At 37.4% G+C, this 14,250-nt stretch overlaps 1 protein-coding gene across 2 annotated transcripts; it reads right to left on the reverse strand.

Annotated features, from left to right (window-relative positions):
- Window positions 1-2,628: 2,628 nt before the first annotated feature.
- Window positions 2,629-4,976, reverse strand: LOC149161907 (cinnamoyl-CoA reductase 1-like). 2 transcript variants are annotated; one of them, XM_089435584.1, is made up of 6 exons: window positions 4,671-4,976; window positions 4,331-4,485; window positions 3,820-4,005; window positions 3,553-3,715; window positions 3,276-3,468; window positions 2,629-2,959 (listed from the first exon to the last, which is right to left on the reverse strand). In XM_089435584.1, the coding sequence occupies exons 1-6, from the start codon at window positions 4,786-4,788 to the stop codon at window positions 2,761-2,763; spliced, it is 1,014 nt and encodes a 337-aa protein (XP_089291710.1). In that variant the 5' UTR covers window positions 4,789-4,976; the 3' UTR covers window positions 2,629-2,760. The 2 variants fall into 2 exon arrangements, with proteins under 2 accessions (XP_089291710.1, XP_089291711.1); XM_089435585.1 differs by lacking the exon at window positions 2,629-2,959 and having other exon boundaries at window positions 3,272-3,468; window positions 4,671-4,972.
- Between the last annotated feature and the right edge of the window lie 9,274 nt (window positions 4,977-14,250).

Here is a 14,250-nt window from a genome sequence, read left to right on the forward strand (position 1 = left end):
TGTTTATCTTTTATCTTTGTCTAGGAGATAAATGTAACATACAATAGTTATATGTTCTAGACCATGGTTTTGTAATTTCTGGGTTCATGCTTCATGGTTTAGATGGAATTCAATTGCACTTCTTATTTGAGCTTCTCAGGTGTGTTGGGCACATTCAAAATTGGGATATTCCCAAAGACTATGACTCTTTCTCTATCCTGGCTACATGTAATTTGACTCAATGGAAAATGTCTGATACTCTTTGTAGTTATAGTTTCCCTGCGATTCTGGACAGTCATAAAATGCCACACAAATGTGATCGCCCCAGTCGGGGTGCTGAGGAAAGGGATCAATCCAACTTCCCTCTTCTAGAGGCAGCAACTCCAATGAAACCTACCCCTACCGAGGAACCTAATTCTCCTAATCGACATGAAGAACGCCATTGTTCGGAGGGGTTTTCATGTCATGTTGGACATGCTAGCTCAAATTCTGAAGTGTTAAAAGAATTCTCACCATGCACAGGAAACATCAAGTGTCTATGGAGTAGCTCTTAAAGCTAAGGCATCATGACAAAAATGAACTCATTTCCTTCATGAATGGCCTCTAATGGAAGATAGCTTGGCTCCTCTCCAACACAATCAATGGTGTCTATAAGAATGATTGGATCATATGGATTGTCCTTTGAGCCATATGGAAACATATGTGCATTGTGGCTTTCAGACACCTCCCCCCCTTGTTCTCCACATTCATGGTAAACCTACTATGTCTTAATCTAACTAAATTTTTGGTCCTATGTCCCTTTCAGTTCTTGGACAACCAAATGGAAATGACTTAGAGAGCATTTTTGAAAACAATTTTCTCATCGACATATCCAGTATGAATGACACAATAATATTTTTTCAATGTGTAGATGTAATTTTGATTTATAAATGCAATATATATATATATATATATATATATATATATATATATATATATATGAATTAAGTTTATTTTGGGTGGTTGAGTGGAATAGTTTTTATCTTCTAACCCAAATTGAAGTATTGTAAGTTAGAAATGTTTTTAAGTTATATGTTCAAATCTATACGGATAAAATATGGTACACTTTGGAAAAGTTAATTGCCATGATGTCTTAACTCATAAGTGAAGAATTTTTGCGCCCAAAGGGACTCTACAACAGTGTATGACAATAGTGTATGAGGTTGATGTTGTCAAGTAACGTTACATAAAAAGATATGTGTGTGTGTGTGTGAGTGTCATATTTGTATATGTGAGAGATGTTGTGTGTAAAGTTACTTTAAAAAAAATAATAAACTTTTTAGTATGAGGGATATATGTGAGAGATGTTGTGTGTAATGTTACTTTAAAATATAATAAAGTTACTTTAAAATTTTACTTTTTAGTATGAGGGATATATGTGAGGGATGTTACATGTGAGAGATGTCGTGTGTAACATTACTTAAAAAAAATCACGTTACTTTAAAAATTTACTTTTTAGTATGAGGGATATATGTAATTTCTTCATTGAGCCTAGTTCTAATGCCTATAGTATCATGCTAGAAATGAGTAAAGTAATGTAATGTAAACATTTTAACTCAATGAAAATAAAATAAAAATAAGAAAATAAAAATAACCTTAAAAATTAAATAGTAAAAAAAATAAAAAACTACCATGGTATTCATGTGGAATATAATATATTTTAGGGGGAAATTAAACTACCCTAGATCCATCTTAGTTTGATGTTATATTTAGATGCATAATTAGTTCTAGAAAATGATGGTGTTGAATCCATGTAGCCTGTGAAGGTAAAAATCCTAAATTATTGATATGTTTATCCACCTTTTACCAGGTCATATTGGGAAAAATATAATATTAAATATTACATTTTACCCAATATTTCCCAAAAAATGGTCCACTTCTCATTGTGATTTTTCTTTATATTTGAAGTTTACAGGTAAACAAACTCAACTATAAAAAAGCCAGGGTGAGGGGAAATATTGCATAAAATGTAATATTTAGGTAAAATGTAGTAATATTACATTTTAATTAGTGTTTCCCCATCTCTCACCACTTTTTGTGATAACTTGTACTAATAAATATTGTAATATTATATTTTATCCAAGATTTCCCATCACCGGCTTTAATTTTTATTAAAAAAATTCTTTAACATTTTCACATAGTAATAATAAAATAAAAATAAAATTAATAATTATAATTATAATTATAATTCTAATCAATAATTAAACCAACCTAAATACATTTTAATTCTTGATCTATAAATACAAAGAAAAATCTAATTTCTTACAAACATCCAAAATTAAAATAGATTTAAGCTTATATACCAATTTAGTTCTAACCAAATTATAAGCTTGATACACAATACTTTACCTTTATTATTATTTTACAATTAAATAATTACCTTTATTATTATTTTACAATTAAATAATCGTTATTATAAAGTATTGGAAAAAAATATTATAATATTAAATTTTGTCAACGATTCAAAATATAATAAAATGTGTTGATTTCATACTCTAAGATGAATGGTATGATGCAGTGATAACGACGTATCATATATTTTCCATATAAATAAGAAGACAAGTACCATGGATCTAAGTTAATGAGATCTTTAATATTAAGATATTTGTTCTCAGAAGACAAGTACCATGGATCTAAATTGATCCATGAAGGCGTAGAGTTGCAAAAGGTTTACATGTTGATATATTTGATTTGATCGACCACCAAACTCGGTATACATTCAATCTGCTAAGACACTTGGACTTATAATGTCAGTCCACGGCCGTATTTATTCTCCTCGGTGTTGTGAGGGTCAGAGATAGTGAAGAAAGCCCCTCTCTGTAAACTGGCCACCGTATCAGCCAAAGACTTGTCTATTGGCGTGAAGGAGAGGCCGAGATCTCTGATTTTCCCATTGGAAAACTTGTATGGCTGCTTTCTTGGATTTATCTCGTCTGAACATCTGCAAGCATTCACGAAGTTGCAGAGAATAAAACAGAAACTTTTATATATAATATATATATGGATTATTTTAAAGAATTGTGAGAGGTGGATAGTTTAACCATAGTGAAGCTGAAGGGTATTGTTAAGTTGATTGTAGAGTTTAGGAACATTTTAGAATCATCGTCGGATGAAAGACGGAACAATTAACTTTCTCTACATTCTCAAATTTCAGATATTTCAAAAATTTGCAATCAACCTACGTTAAACAACAATAACCTAAATATTAAAAGGTTCAAGAATAAAAACACCACACAATTTTCTTTGAAAGCACTTACTTGGTAGGCACTGGACAGCGCGGGCACAGTTTTGCCAGCATGTCGACGAGTTCTCCTCGGTGGAGGCTACATTCTGCGCACACATATCTTTGGCCACCAGCTGAACGTGTCTCATAAACTAAAATGTGAGCATCTGCCACGTCCCTCACGTCCACATATGCCTGAGTTAAGTTCGCGTACGTCTTCGCTGACCCTGAGTTTCATCCATTGAACTCCTATTAAATCACTGGTATTCCATTAAATATGTAGCTAACCAGCCATGTCTAACATTACCCACCTGTCAAATATTTCATAATATGAGCAGTGCTGGCGTTCATGGTGGATTGCAACAGTGGGCCAAGAACCAGACATGGATTGATGACTACCATATCCAAATTCCTTCTCTCAGCAATCTCCCAAGCAGATTTCTCTGCCAACGTCTTTGCATAACAGTACCAGTTCTGCAATGAGCCACACCTAGAAACAAAATTAGCCCATGGGATTCCACCAGTATCTACATAGAATTTATATTTAGATGTGTTGTTAAAGCCAAAGTAATGAATACATTGGTGTGTATGCAGTAGTCCAGATCGCTCCAGCAATCGTCATCGACAATGGCGAGAGGGTCTCTGTGAGGGTTCATGTAAACCGCACCGATAGAAGATGTAAATACTACGCGCTTCACCCCCATTTCTGCGCACGCCTCCATAACATTCCTCGTTCCTTTTACCGCTGGCTCTATCACCTGATTCTGCATCATTATAAACAATATTTCATCTGTACTGTCGGGTGGATAATCAATCTGCTTTTTCGCAGAGAAACTGTGTATCTTGATTAAAATGACCAGTTTCGAGTGGAAGCTCCACCTGGGGACAAACATCTTATGTTTCCCTCATAATGTTCCACCCTAAACCTCTGTCGTTTCAATTGAAAAAAACATACTTTCTCTAAATGAAAAAAAAGATTGACAACAAAAATATTCAATATGTGCATTCATAAATTTGAAAACCCAAGAAAGAAATATGAATATAAGAGATGATATGATATGTATATATGAGAGGAGAAATAATAATTACAGGGTCATCGTTGAGAAGGCAAGCCATGTGAAAGACACCATGACATCCTCGAATAACTGTGACTAAGCTCTGGTAATCGAGAATATCAGCTTTCACAATCTGCAGTCTCTCTTTCGCCCCTTCCAGTTCTCTCAGATGCTCATACTTGCCATCCTCTGTATTTCAATCTTGAAATAGTTAGAATCCATTCCATTCAAACTAAACAGAGTTTACACATAATTATGTCATTGAAGAAAACAAGTGGCTGTTACCAGGAGGTCCTGGGATCAATTCACGGTGAGCCTAGTTATGGGCGAATCTAATCAACATTACGTTGGTGAAAGTAGTAAATATAACCTACCGGGATTGCCACGAACTGCCCCTCTGACAGAATAGCCTTTGCTGAGGAGTTTCTTGACCACCCACGAGGCAATGAATCCCCCTGCTCCAGTCACACAAACATCTTGATCTGATCTCATTGTTTATTGCAGGCGGCAATCTAGAGGAAGCAGTGAACTGTAAATGCCTAACTTGGGTTTCTTGTTTGAAGCTATCAGTTGAAATACGACAGGTGAAGAGTCGTTGGAGGTGTGGGAAATGAAGGGGAGAGATCATACCCTTTTAAAGAACATGAAGCAGGGGTGGGAAGATACTGAGAAAATACTGAAAAGGCTTAAGAAACCAACATGTTAGCTAACCTTACATTGGAAACTCAAGGTTGCCACCTAAACGTGTTGTTGGGGCAGCCTACGCAGGCTGAAAAGTTCTTGAGTAATTACTTGAGAAATACAAAATGAAAGCTGAATAAGTCTGGCGAGGGCATGGTACAATAAAATATAATCTGGTTCCTTGAAGGAGGAGGGTTATTTTGAAAAGAAACGAAATATTACTTCTCGCTCACTTTTGATTTTCTTGGCTGCGCAGCAACAACTGAACCTGCGCCACTGAAGTTGACGATGTCTCTTTGTGATTAGGTTTTAATGAAGAAAATAACTATTTATATTAATAAAATAAATATTAGTTTGGATTTGGATTGACTCTATGACTTTCCCACTATTGTCCTCTCGGTCGACGCCTGGGACGGCGGAACTTGGAAGGTACAACGGCTCCTTCTGTCCAGAGAGCGATACCTTCCACCGAGTTGACTGCGTTTCCATGAGATGAATCATTTGAAATTGAAACATCAAACGTTGCAATTATTACCAATTTGTATTTTCTTTGTGTTCTAAAATTGGAATCTCATTTCTTGAGTTTGAAACGTTAAAGTTACAGTTATTAGAAATTTGTATTATGAAGGTGGAATCTCATTGCTTGAGGACACACCGCACCCTTATGGTGAGTAGATTCTATAGTGTTCCGGTGAAGAAACGTATAGTTTGTGACTTCAGCTTAAATTGGTGATCTGACCCCATAAACTCAAAGAGTAAGATTCCGCCGTGTATCATAACTATGTATAACTTCTTATAACGCCCCGTGCTGAGATAAGAAAAACAAAACATGAAACTATGAAATGATGTCATGTCAATGCTTTTTATTTCTCCATGGACCCATCTAGTTAAGATTTAGAGTTTTAGTTGTTTTAGGTTTATTACTTTTAGTCTTTTAAGAGGAAGAAGTGCCGAGGTAAGAAAACAAAAAAAAAACAAAACATGTAATTATGAGATGATGTCATGTTAATGCTAGTTAAGATTTAGAGTTTTAGTTGTTTTAGGTTTATTACTTTTAGTCTTTTTAGAGGAGGAAGTGTTCCGTAAGAAAAACAAAATATGAAATTATGAAATGATGTCATTTCAATGCTTTTTATTTCTCTTATGAGACCCAAGTTCTTAAGGAAAGTATATTAGCTGGTAGTAGCCATGTGTTGCCAATTGTATGGTAGACATGATGCAGAGACATTTGAGGAAGCTTGGGTACCATTAATATATATCCACACTCAAGGAGGAAGCATGTTTAACTAGGAAAAAATCCTAGCCACTTCCATTCATATAAGAGTAGAAAAAGCTCAAAATCTACCTGTATGAAGAAAACTTCAATTCTACATGGCATCATATCTTCTAAATGGTGTATGCTTGAGGTTTTATTTTGACTTATGAGATGGACCTTCTCTCTAGACATATTTTCTATGCAAATATATTGCAAACATTTATGGGAAACTAGTTACAGGGAACTTTATCACGAGACAACTAAAGGATTTATCTCTCCCTTGTACCACATTCTCTTTGACATTAAGTCACCTTACATGTCCAATTTAGATAAGGAAACATTGTAGTGTATTAGTTCACACTTGTAGATGCTACATACACTTGAGTATTGGAATCTCAAAAACCTCCCTATCAACTTCCTATATTTGTCTCTACATAAGTGATCCTACAGGAGGTAGCATGTCAATTGATAATGGGACTTGGAGGCATGACAGTCTGGACAATGAAAGCACCATGCCCTGCTTTTCTAATCTATGTGGAAACATATTTTGTAAATTATATAAAAGATGCAGAAGTTGAAGCCACTAATTTGGAATACCTCAGATGTCGTAAACATGGTTGCCATAGATATGAACTTAGAGGCATTACAATGGTTCATTATAAGTAGGCAAACTTAATTGGCCATATATATTAAGCATTTATGAAGAGGAAGAAAAGGTCAAAAAAATTTATAATGCTGCAATAATTGTAGTGGCATAGAAGAAGGACAACGGTTGCAACCCACAAATGGAGCTGACCTATCAATGAAGAGTCATACAAATGAAAATATTCCAAAGAAAATAAGGTTTCCCAAAAGAAGGAAAGTGAAAAGGAAGCAGTGATGAAAGAGAGGCAGAAAAAAGTAAAAGTAGAACAAAAGGTAAAACGGAAAGAGGAGGGAAACAAGAAGAGGAAAGGAATAAACAAGCAGAAGAAAAGAAAAAAAAGTAGGAGGAAGAGAAAAGGGTAACAAGAAGAATAAATTAATAGGTGGGAGGAACAAGAAGAAGATGAAAGAAAATAAGAAGAGGAGAAAGACTAACAAATTATATAGTCGATAAACAGGCACAAGAGGAAACCCAATAAAAGGAGTAGGTTGATAGGAATATCAAGTTATATTTGTTGTGTGTGGAGCATGATTGTTCAGAGGTCTTTGTTTCAGCTGGATGTATACCCTAGGAAGTTTGTACACCCCTCCACGCAGGGGGGTGTGGGGGGGGACTTATCCCCCCTGCGGGGGTCCAGGGGAGCCCGTCCCGCCCGGCTCGGGGGGTTCGGGGGCTAGCGGTCCCCGGCAAGGCCCCCGAGCTAAAAACAAATGTAAAATTGCCTTGTAAAAGTATAGTAATTTCTAGTCAATCTGGGTCGTTCATTAGGCGGATGATCTGACGGTAGAACTTATGTTTAGTTTAGGGTTTTTTGCCCTAGAAGGCAACCCTCTCTTTGTATGAGGGCATTGTATTTGAGGCTATGTAATAGATGTGTTTTCTGTGAGCGAGAAACAGAAGGTGAGACTGTGAGAGAAAACAGAGGATATTACAGCGGATCTGCTGTAGGTTGTGTCTCTTAATTTTGCTGGATAATAGAAAGGAAGGACTCGTTGTTCGGGGTGTGGACATAGCCCAAACTGGGTGAACCACGTATATCTGTGTCTCTCTTGTTTTATGCGTTTTCTGTGTTTATATTCTGCAATATTTTATGTGTTCCATTGCTCCGTAATATATAATTTTCTAACAACTGGTATCAGAGCCAAAGGTCTATTTGGCTGATAAACTCGCAGAAAGAAGGGTTTCTCGTTCGAGTGGGAGCAAGCATGGAAAATGGTAAGTTTAGGGTCGAGAAATTTAATGGCCAAAACTTCTCACTGTGGAAGATGCAGATGGAAGATTATCTGTATCAGAAAGATCTATACATACCATGGGTGGAAAAGCAAAGATGCCGACGGGTATGAAAGATGAAGATTGGAACCTTCTCGATAGAAAGGCACTCGGAACAATACGGTTGTGCCTTGCAACATCGATCGCCTTCAACATTTCGAAGGAAACAACGACAGAGAGTTTGATTAAGGCGTTGGAGAAACTATATGAAAAACGCTCAGCCTCAAACAAGTTATTTCTTATGAAACAGTTATTTAATATGAAGATGTCGAAAGTTGGATCTGTTGCAGATCATTTAAATGATTTTAATACTATTACAAGTCAGTTATGTTCTGTAGGGGGGTAAACTTTGATGATGAAGTTAGAGCTGTGTTATTCTTGTGCTCATTTCAGAAAGTTAGAATGGTTTAGTAATGGCCATTAGTAACTCTGTGTCTGGATCTAGTATTTTAAGTTTGATGATGTTGTCGGTGCTATCCTTAGCGAGGGAAATGCGACGAAAAGCTCGGTGAGACATCGGGAAATGCTTTGAGTGTAAATTCTAGGGAAAAGAAAATGGAAAGAGGAAAGAGCTCAGGATATCACAATAAATCAAGGAAAGGCAGATCCAACTCTAGATCAGGGATAGTGATGTGTGCGGAAATGCGGAAAGAAAGGACACCTAAAGAAAGACTGTAGATCTCAGAAGGGAAAGAAGGAGATTCACAATAAGAAAAATGATCATGAAGCAAATGTGGTAGGTGAGGTGTTACAAGATGATTTGATTCTTTCTTTCGAAAATATTACTGATTCGTGGGTGGTAGATTCAGGGACCTCATTCCATGCCAACCTGATAAGAAATACTTTCATGACTATGTTCAAGGAAATTTTGGACAAGTTCATTTGGGTGATGATAAACCCTGTAAAATTGTTGGAATGGGTAAGGTTCTTGTAAAACAGCAGAATGGAAACCAATGATACTAAAGAAGGTAAGGCATGTTCCAGATCTAAAGAAAAATCTGATTTCAACAAGGTAGTTAGGCGGTGAGGTTGTGTGACAACTTTCACAGATAAAGCTTGGAAGGTCACCAAAGGAGCCTTGGTAATAGCAAAAGGCAAAAAGGTTGGTACATTGTATTTATCAATGGTATTTCTAACTCTGTTAATGCTTTAACTTCCAAAGGGTAGATGTAGCATTATGGCATAATAGGCTCGGACACATGAGTGAAAAGGGGATGAAGATTCTTCACTCAAGGAATTTGTTGCCGGGTTTGAAGAATGTTGATTTGGACTTCTGTGAGAATTGCATTTATGGAAAACAGAAGAGAGTCAGATTTCACAGAATTGGGAAGGAAAAGAAGAATGAAAAATTAGAGCTTATGCATACAGATGTATGGGGACCTGCTCAGGTATCATCTTTCGGTGGCTCTCATTATTATGTTACTTTTATTGATGATGCAACTAGAAAAACTTGGATTTATTGTATTAAGAATTAATCTGATGTATTTGATACTTTCAAGAAATGGAAAGCTTGGTTGAGATTGAGATAGGAAAGAAATTGAAGTGACTTAGATCAGACAATGGAGGTGAATATTGCAGCAAAGAGTTTGATAGATAATGTTCAGAGCATGGAATTCGCAGAGAGAAGACAGTTCCAAGAACACCACAAGAAAATGGTGTGTCAGAAAGGATGAATAGAACAATCATGGAGCGTGCAAGGTGCATGAGATTGCATGCAGGATTGCCTTTACAGTTTTGGGCAGATGCTGTAGATACTGTTGTTTATCTAATAAACAAATGGCCTTCAAGTTCCTTGGATGGTGGTGTTCCGGAGGAAGCATGGATAGGTAAAAAGGTAAACTACTCTTTTTTAAAGCCTTTTGGTTGTGAGGCCTTTGTCCATATTGATAAAGAAAATAGAACAAAGCTTGAGGCAAAGTCAAAGAAATGTACTTTTATTGGATATGGTGTTAATGATTTTGGTTATCGCTTATATTATTATGAAAATCACAAAATAATTAGGAGTATAGATGTAATATTCAATGAAAAGGTCTTGTATAAGAATCAGTTGCAGGAAAAGAAACAGGAAAAAGAAAACAAGGAATACGCAGTTCTTGATGAAATCACTGAAAAAGTAAAGGTGCCTGAAAATAATAATAATCAACAATCACAACAGCAGCAGCCACCACAACAGCAACAGGCACCGCAAACACCTGAAAGTGGTGTTAGAAGATCTACCAGGATAAGTAGACCCCCTGAACGATACTCTCCTTCATTATATTATTTATTGTTGACTGATTCCAGTGAACCCGAATGTTATGAAGAAGCAATGCAAGTTGAAAGCAGGAAGAAGTGGGAGGTAGCCATGGAAGAAGAGATGGACTCCTTAATGCATAACCAGACTTGGGACTTAGTCAGGTTGCCTGCAGGTAAAACTACATTGCAGAAAAAATGTGTTTACAGGTTGAAGGAAGAAGATGGAGGAAAACAGAGGTACAAAGCTAGACTTGTGGTGAAGGGGTTTACACAGAAGAAAGGTATTGATTTTGATGAAATATTTTCTCATGTTGCTAAAATGACTTCAATCAGAACTATTTTAAGTCTAGTGGCAGTTGAAGATTTGCATCTTGAGCAGTTAGATGTAAAGACAGCCTTTCTCCATGGGGATTTGGAGGAAGAGATATATATGCAGCAGCCACAAGGATATGAAGTGAAAGGGAAGAAGAAACTAGTGTGCAGGTTGAAGAAGAGCTTGTATGGCTTAAAACAGGGTCCAAGGCAGTGGTATCTAAAATTTGACAAGTTTATGTCTGAACAAGGTTATACTAGATGTCACTCTGATCATTGTGTTTATCTGAAAAAGCAAAATGATGGAAGCTATATTATATTGTTATTGTACGTAGATGACATGCTTGTTGAAGGATCTAACATGCAGGAAATAAATGTGCTCAAAAGAAAATTGGCAAATTCATTTGCAATGAAGGATTTGGGAGCTGCAAAACAAATCCTTGGTATGAGAATAACTAGAGACAGGAAAAATCGCAAATTAACATTGTCTCAGAATGAGTACATACAAAAGGTGTTGAAAAGATTTAACATGCACAATGCAAAATCAATTAGTACACCTTTTGTTAGCCATTTCAAACTTAGTAAGGAAATGTGCCCAAAGACCCAAGAAGACATGGATTATATGTCTAAAGTTCCATATGCATCAGCAGTTGGAAGCTTAATGTATGCAATGGTCTGCACAAGGCCTGATATTGCACATGCAGTGGGAGTTGTAAGCAGGTACATGAACAATCCAGGAAAGGAACATTGGATGGCAGTGAAATGGATTCTCAGATATTTGAAAGGTACCACAAATCAAGAATTATGCTTTGGTGGTTCAAACATATCTGTACAGGGATATGTTGATGCAGATATGGCAGGTGACAGAGATAACAGGAGGAGCACTACAGGATATGTATTTACTGTTGGTGGAACAGCTGTCAGTTTGGTTTCAAAAATCCAAAGTGTTGTTGCACTTTCAACAACAGAAGCAGAGTATGTTGCTGCTATAGAGGCTAGCAAAGAAATGATTTGGTTAGAAAGGTTTATGGGTGAATTGGGTAAAGAGCATGATATGGGCACGTTATACAGTGATAGCCAAAGTCCCATTCATATTGCAAATAAAGAGTATCATGAACAGTGACTTCAACGACTACTTTTGGACCTTACTGCACGACATTATCCCTCATGGCACGACTCGTGTATCGCAACTTCTTATGTTACAAATTTCTTCGTTGCAACTTCTGCCATCGCACCTCTTGCCTCAATTGTGCAACCACCTTACTGTATTTTTCTCCTCTTTGGGCAATGAAGTTTAAAGTCCCACTCCCCTTTGCAACTTCCTCGAGTGCTAAGACCATCTTGAGACCATGTAGTCATTGCGCGGGGCCAGGCTCCCCTGTATACAGATTCAACCAGCTTCCATTCACTCTTCGAGGGAATGGTTCCCCATTCAACTTTGCGAGATGAACTGCTCCAACATCCAGGATTTCCTTAGTCGCATATGGCCTTAACTAGTGCATTTGAAATTCCCTGGAAATTTGTGAATTTGCTATCATATAGAAACACCAAATCATCCACCTTGAAAGTATGCAGTTTAATATGCATATCATGCCACGATTTTTCTCATTCCTTTTGCACTTGCTGGTGAAATACTGCAAGAAAGCGATCTTCTTCCAACTCCAGTAACTGCGCGAGTCGTTCCTCCAAGGTCTCGTGATCCTCCATCTCTATCAATGCTAAAATATGCGGGCTTGGTACAATGTATTCCATAGGCATCATCGCCTCGATCCCACAGACCAACCTAAAAAGAGTTTGGCCTACCAACTTCTTGCAGGTCATCTTATATGCCCATAGAACTGCTGGTACACGCACATCCCAGTCATTCCTCTATGTGTTACAAACCTTCGTCAATGCGTTCTCCATAATATTATTGAATGCTTCCACAATACCATTGGCTTGGGGATGAGAGCGTGTACTCTTTTTATGGTACATTTGGAACTCTTCAAGCATTGCGCTGATTGTTTCATCAGAAAATGTGTACCCATATCACTCACCATACCTTAGGACACCCAAATCATGTTAAGACATACTTGAACAGGAACTTTGCGACAATATAATCCTTCACCAACTGTGCTTCTTCCCATCTGGTTAAGTTTGTTGTTGTAGTAATAATATACCGCACACCTATCTTCTTTCCTAGTGGTTGTATCGGTCCTATAAAATCAATATCCCACTTATCATATACTTGTAGTGACACCTGAGGGTTAAGGGGAAATTCTTTTCTTCATGAAGGCTTTCTCGTCCTTTGGCAAGCATCACATGCCTTGCAGTATCTTTAGAATCCTTATGTAATGTCTGACACCATAAACCTTCGTGCAAAATTTTATGCGCAGTCGATTTTCTTGCATAGTGTCCTCCCGCTGCTCCTCCATGTGCTTCATCGAGGATACTATCACACTCAAACTCTAGAACATACCTTTGCAATATTTCATATGTTCCCATCTGAGAACGAGTATCATGAACAGTGACTTCACTGACTACTTTTGGACCTGACTGCACGACATTATCCCTCGTGGGGAGACCTGCACTACAGTGGTCTCCTATCCAGCTGTGCATGGCTAATCAATAAAAGATTATTCCGATGGGGCACTTATATGGTGTAACGGTAGACATTGAGGGTGCAAGTGCACTGGTTGACTTTGAGGTCATTGAAATAGTGGATGATAGTAACCCTTACCCCGTGCTACTGGGAATTGATTGGGATTTTGACATGGATGCAATAATCAACTTGAAGAAGCGGAAGATGATTTTTGAAAGGAAGGCGCTCAGGGTTGTAGTACCACTAGACCCTGCTGAGGGAGCGTGCTATACTGAACTTGTTCATGACTTTGTGGAGGATGATGATGATTTGGATCAGATATACAAGATCACAGTGCGAAACAAAGATTGGATCAATCCTATAGCCAATGGATGAATTGCGTGGGATAAGGAAATCTCCTCACCTCAAATTAGATGAAGAAATTGAGCACTTGAACAATCGGTTGCATGAAGTATCTACGCTCCGTGTAATATGATGACCAAATCACTGAGCTATGTTTCAACTGAGGTAAGAAAGCTTCCACATTATGATGGTTTGACTGATGTGGATATGTTTTTAGATGAATTTAAAATATAAGTACCTGAAGAACATCAATTCCAAACACTGGAGTTGGCACTACGCGCTATGCCTACCCGTTGGTGGGGTACGCACAAGGAGAGCTTTGTTGGATGGAAGGAATATAGAAGAATGATGAGATTAAGGTTTGGGTATGCTAATACCCAAATGACAGAGAAGTACAGTGGGAAGGATGATATGCATAATCATTTGGCATGATGGACTAAGGCCTGGGGAACAGAACCACAACCAAAATGGGTGCACATTTTTTGTCATACCTTAGATACAATCCCTATGAAATGGTATTTAGAAACAGAGCTTCGCCATGGGATAGCAGAGTGGGACATATTAAGAGAAAGTTTTCTATTGACTTTTAGCTTTGAGGATGGGTTTGAATGCATTGACGAAGCGCTCCAGGAG

The sequence above is a fragment of the Pinus tabuliformis genome, chromosome 5_2, assembly GCF_031772625.1.
Source record: "Pinus tabuliformis cultivar Carrire ecotype Pingquan chromosome 5_2, CPIR1, whole genome shotgun sequence".
In the NCBI taxonomy this organism is placed as follows: Eukaryota; Viridiplantae; Streptophyta; class Pinopsida; order Pinales; family Pinaceae; genus Pinus; species Pinus tabuliformis.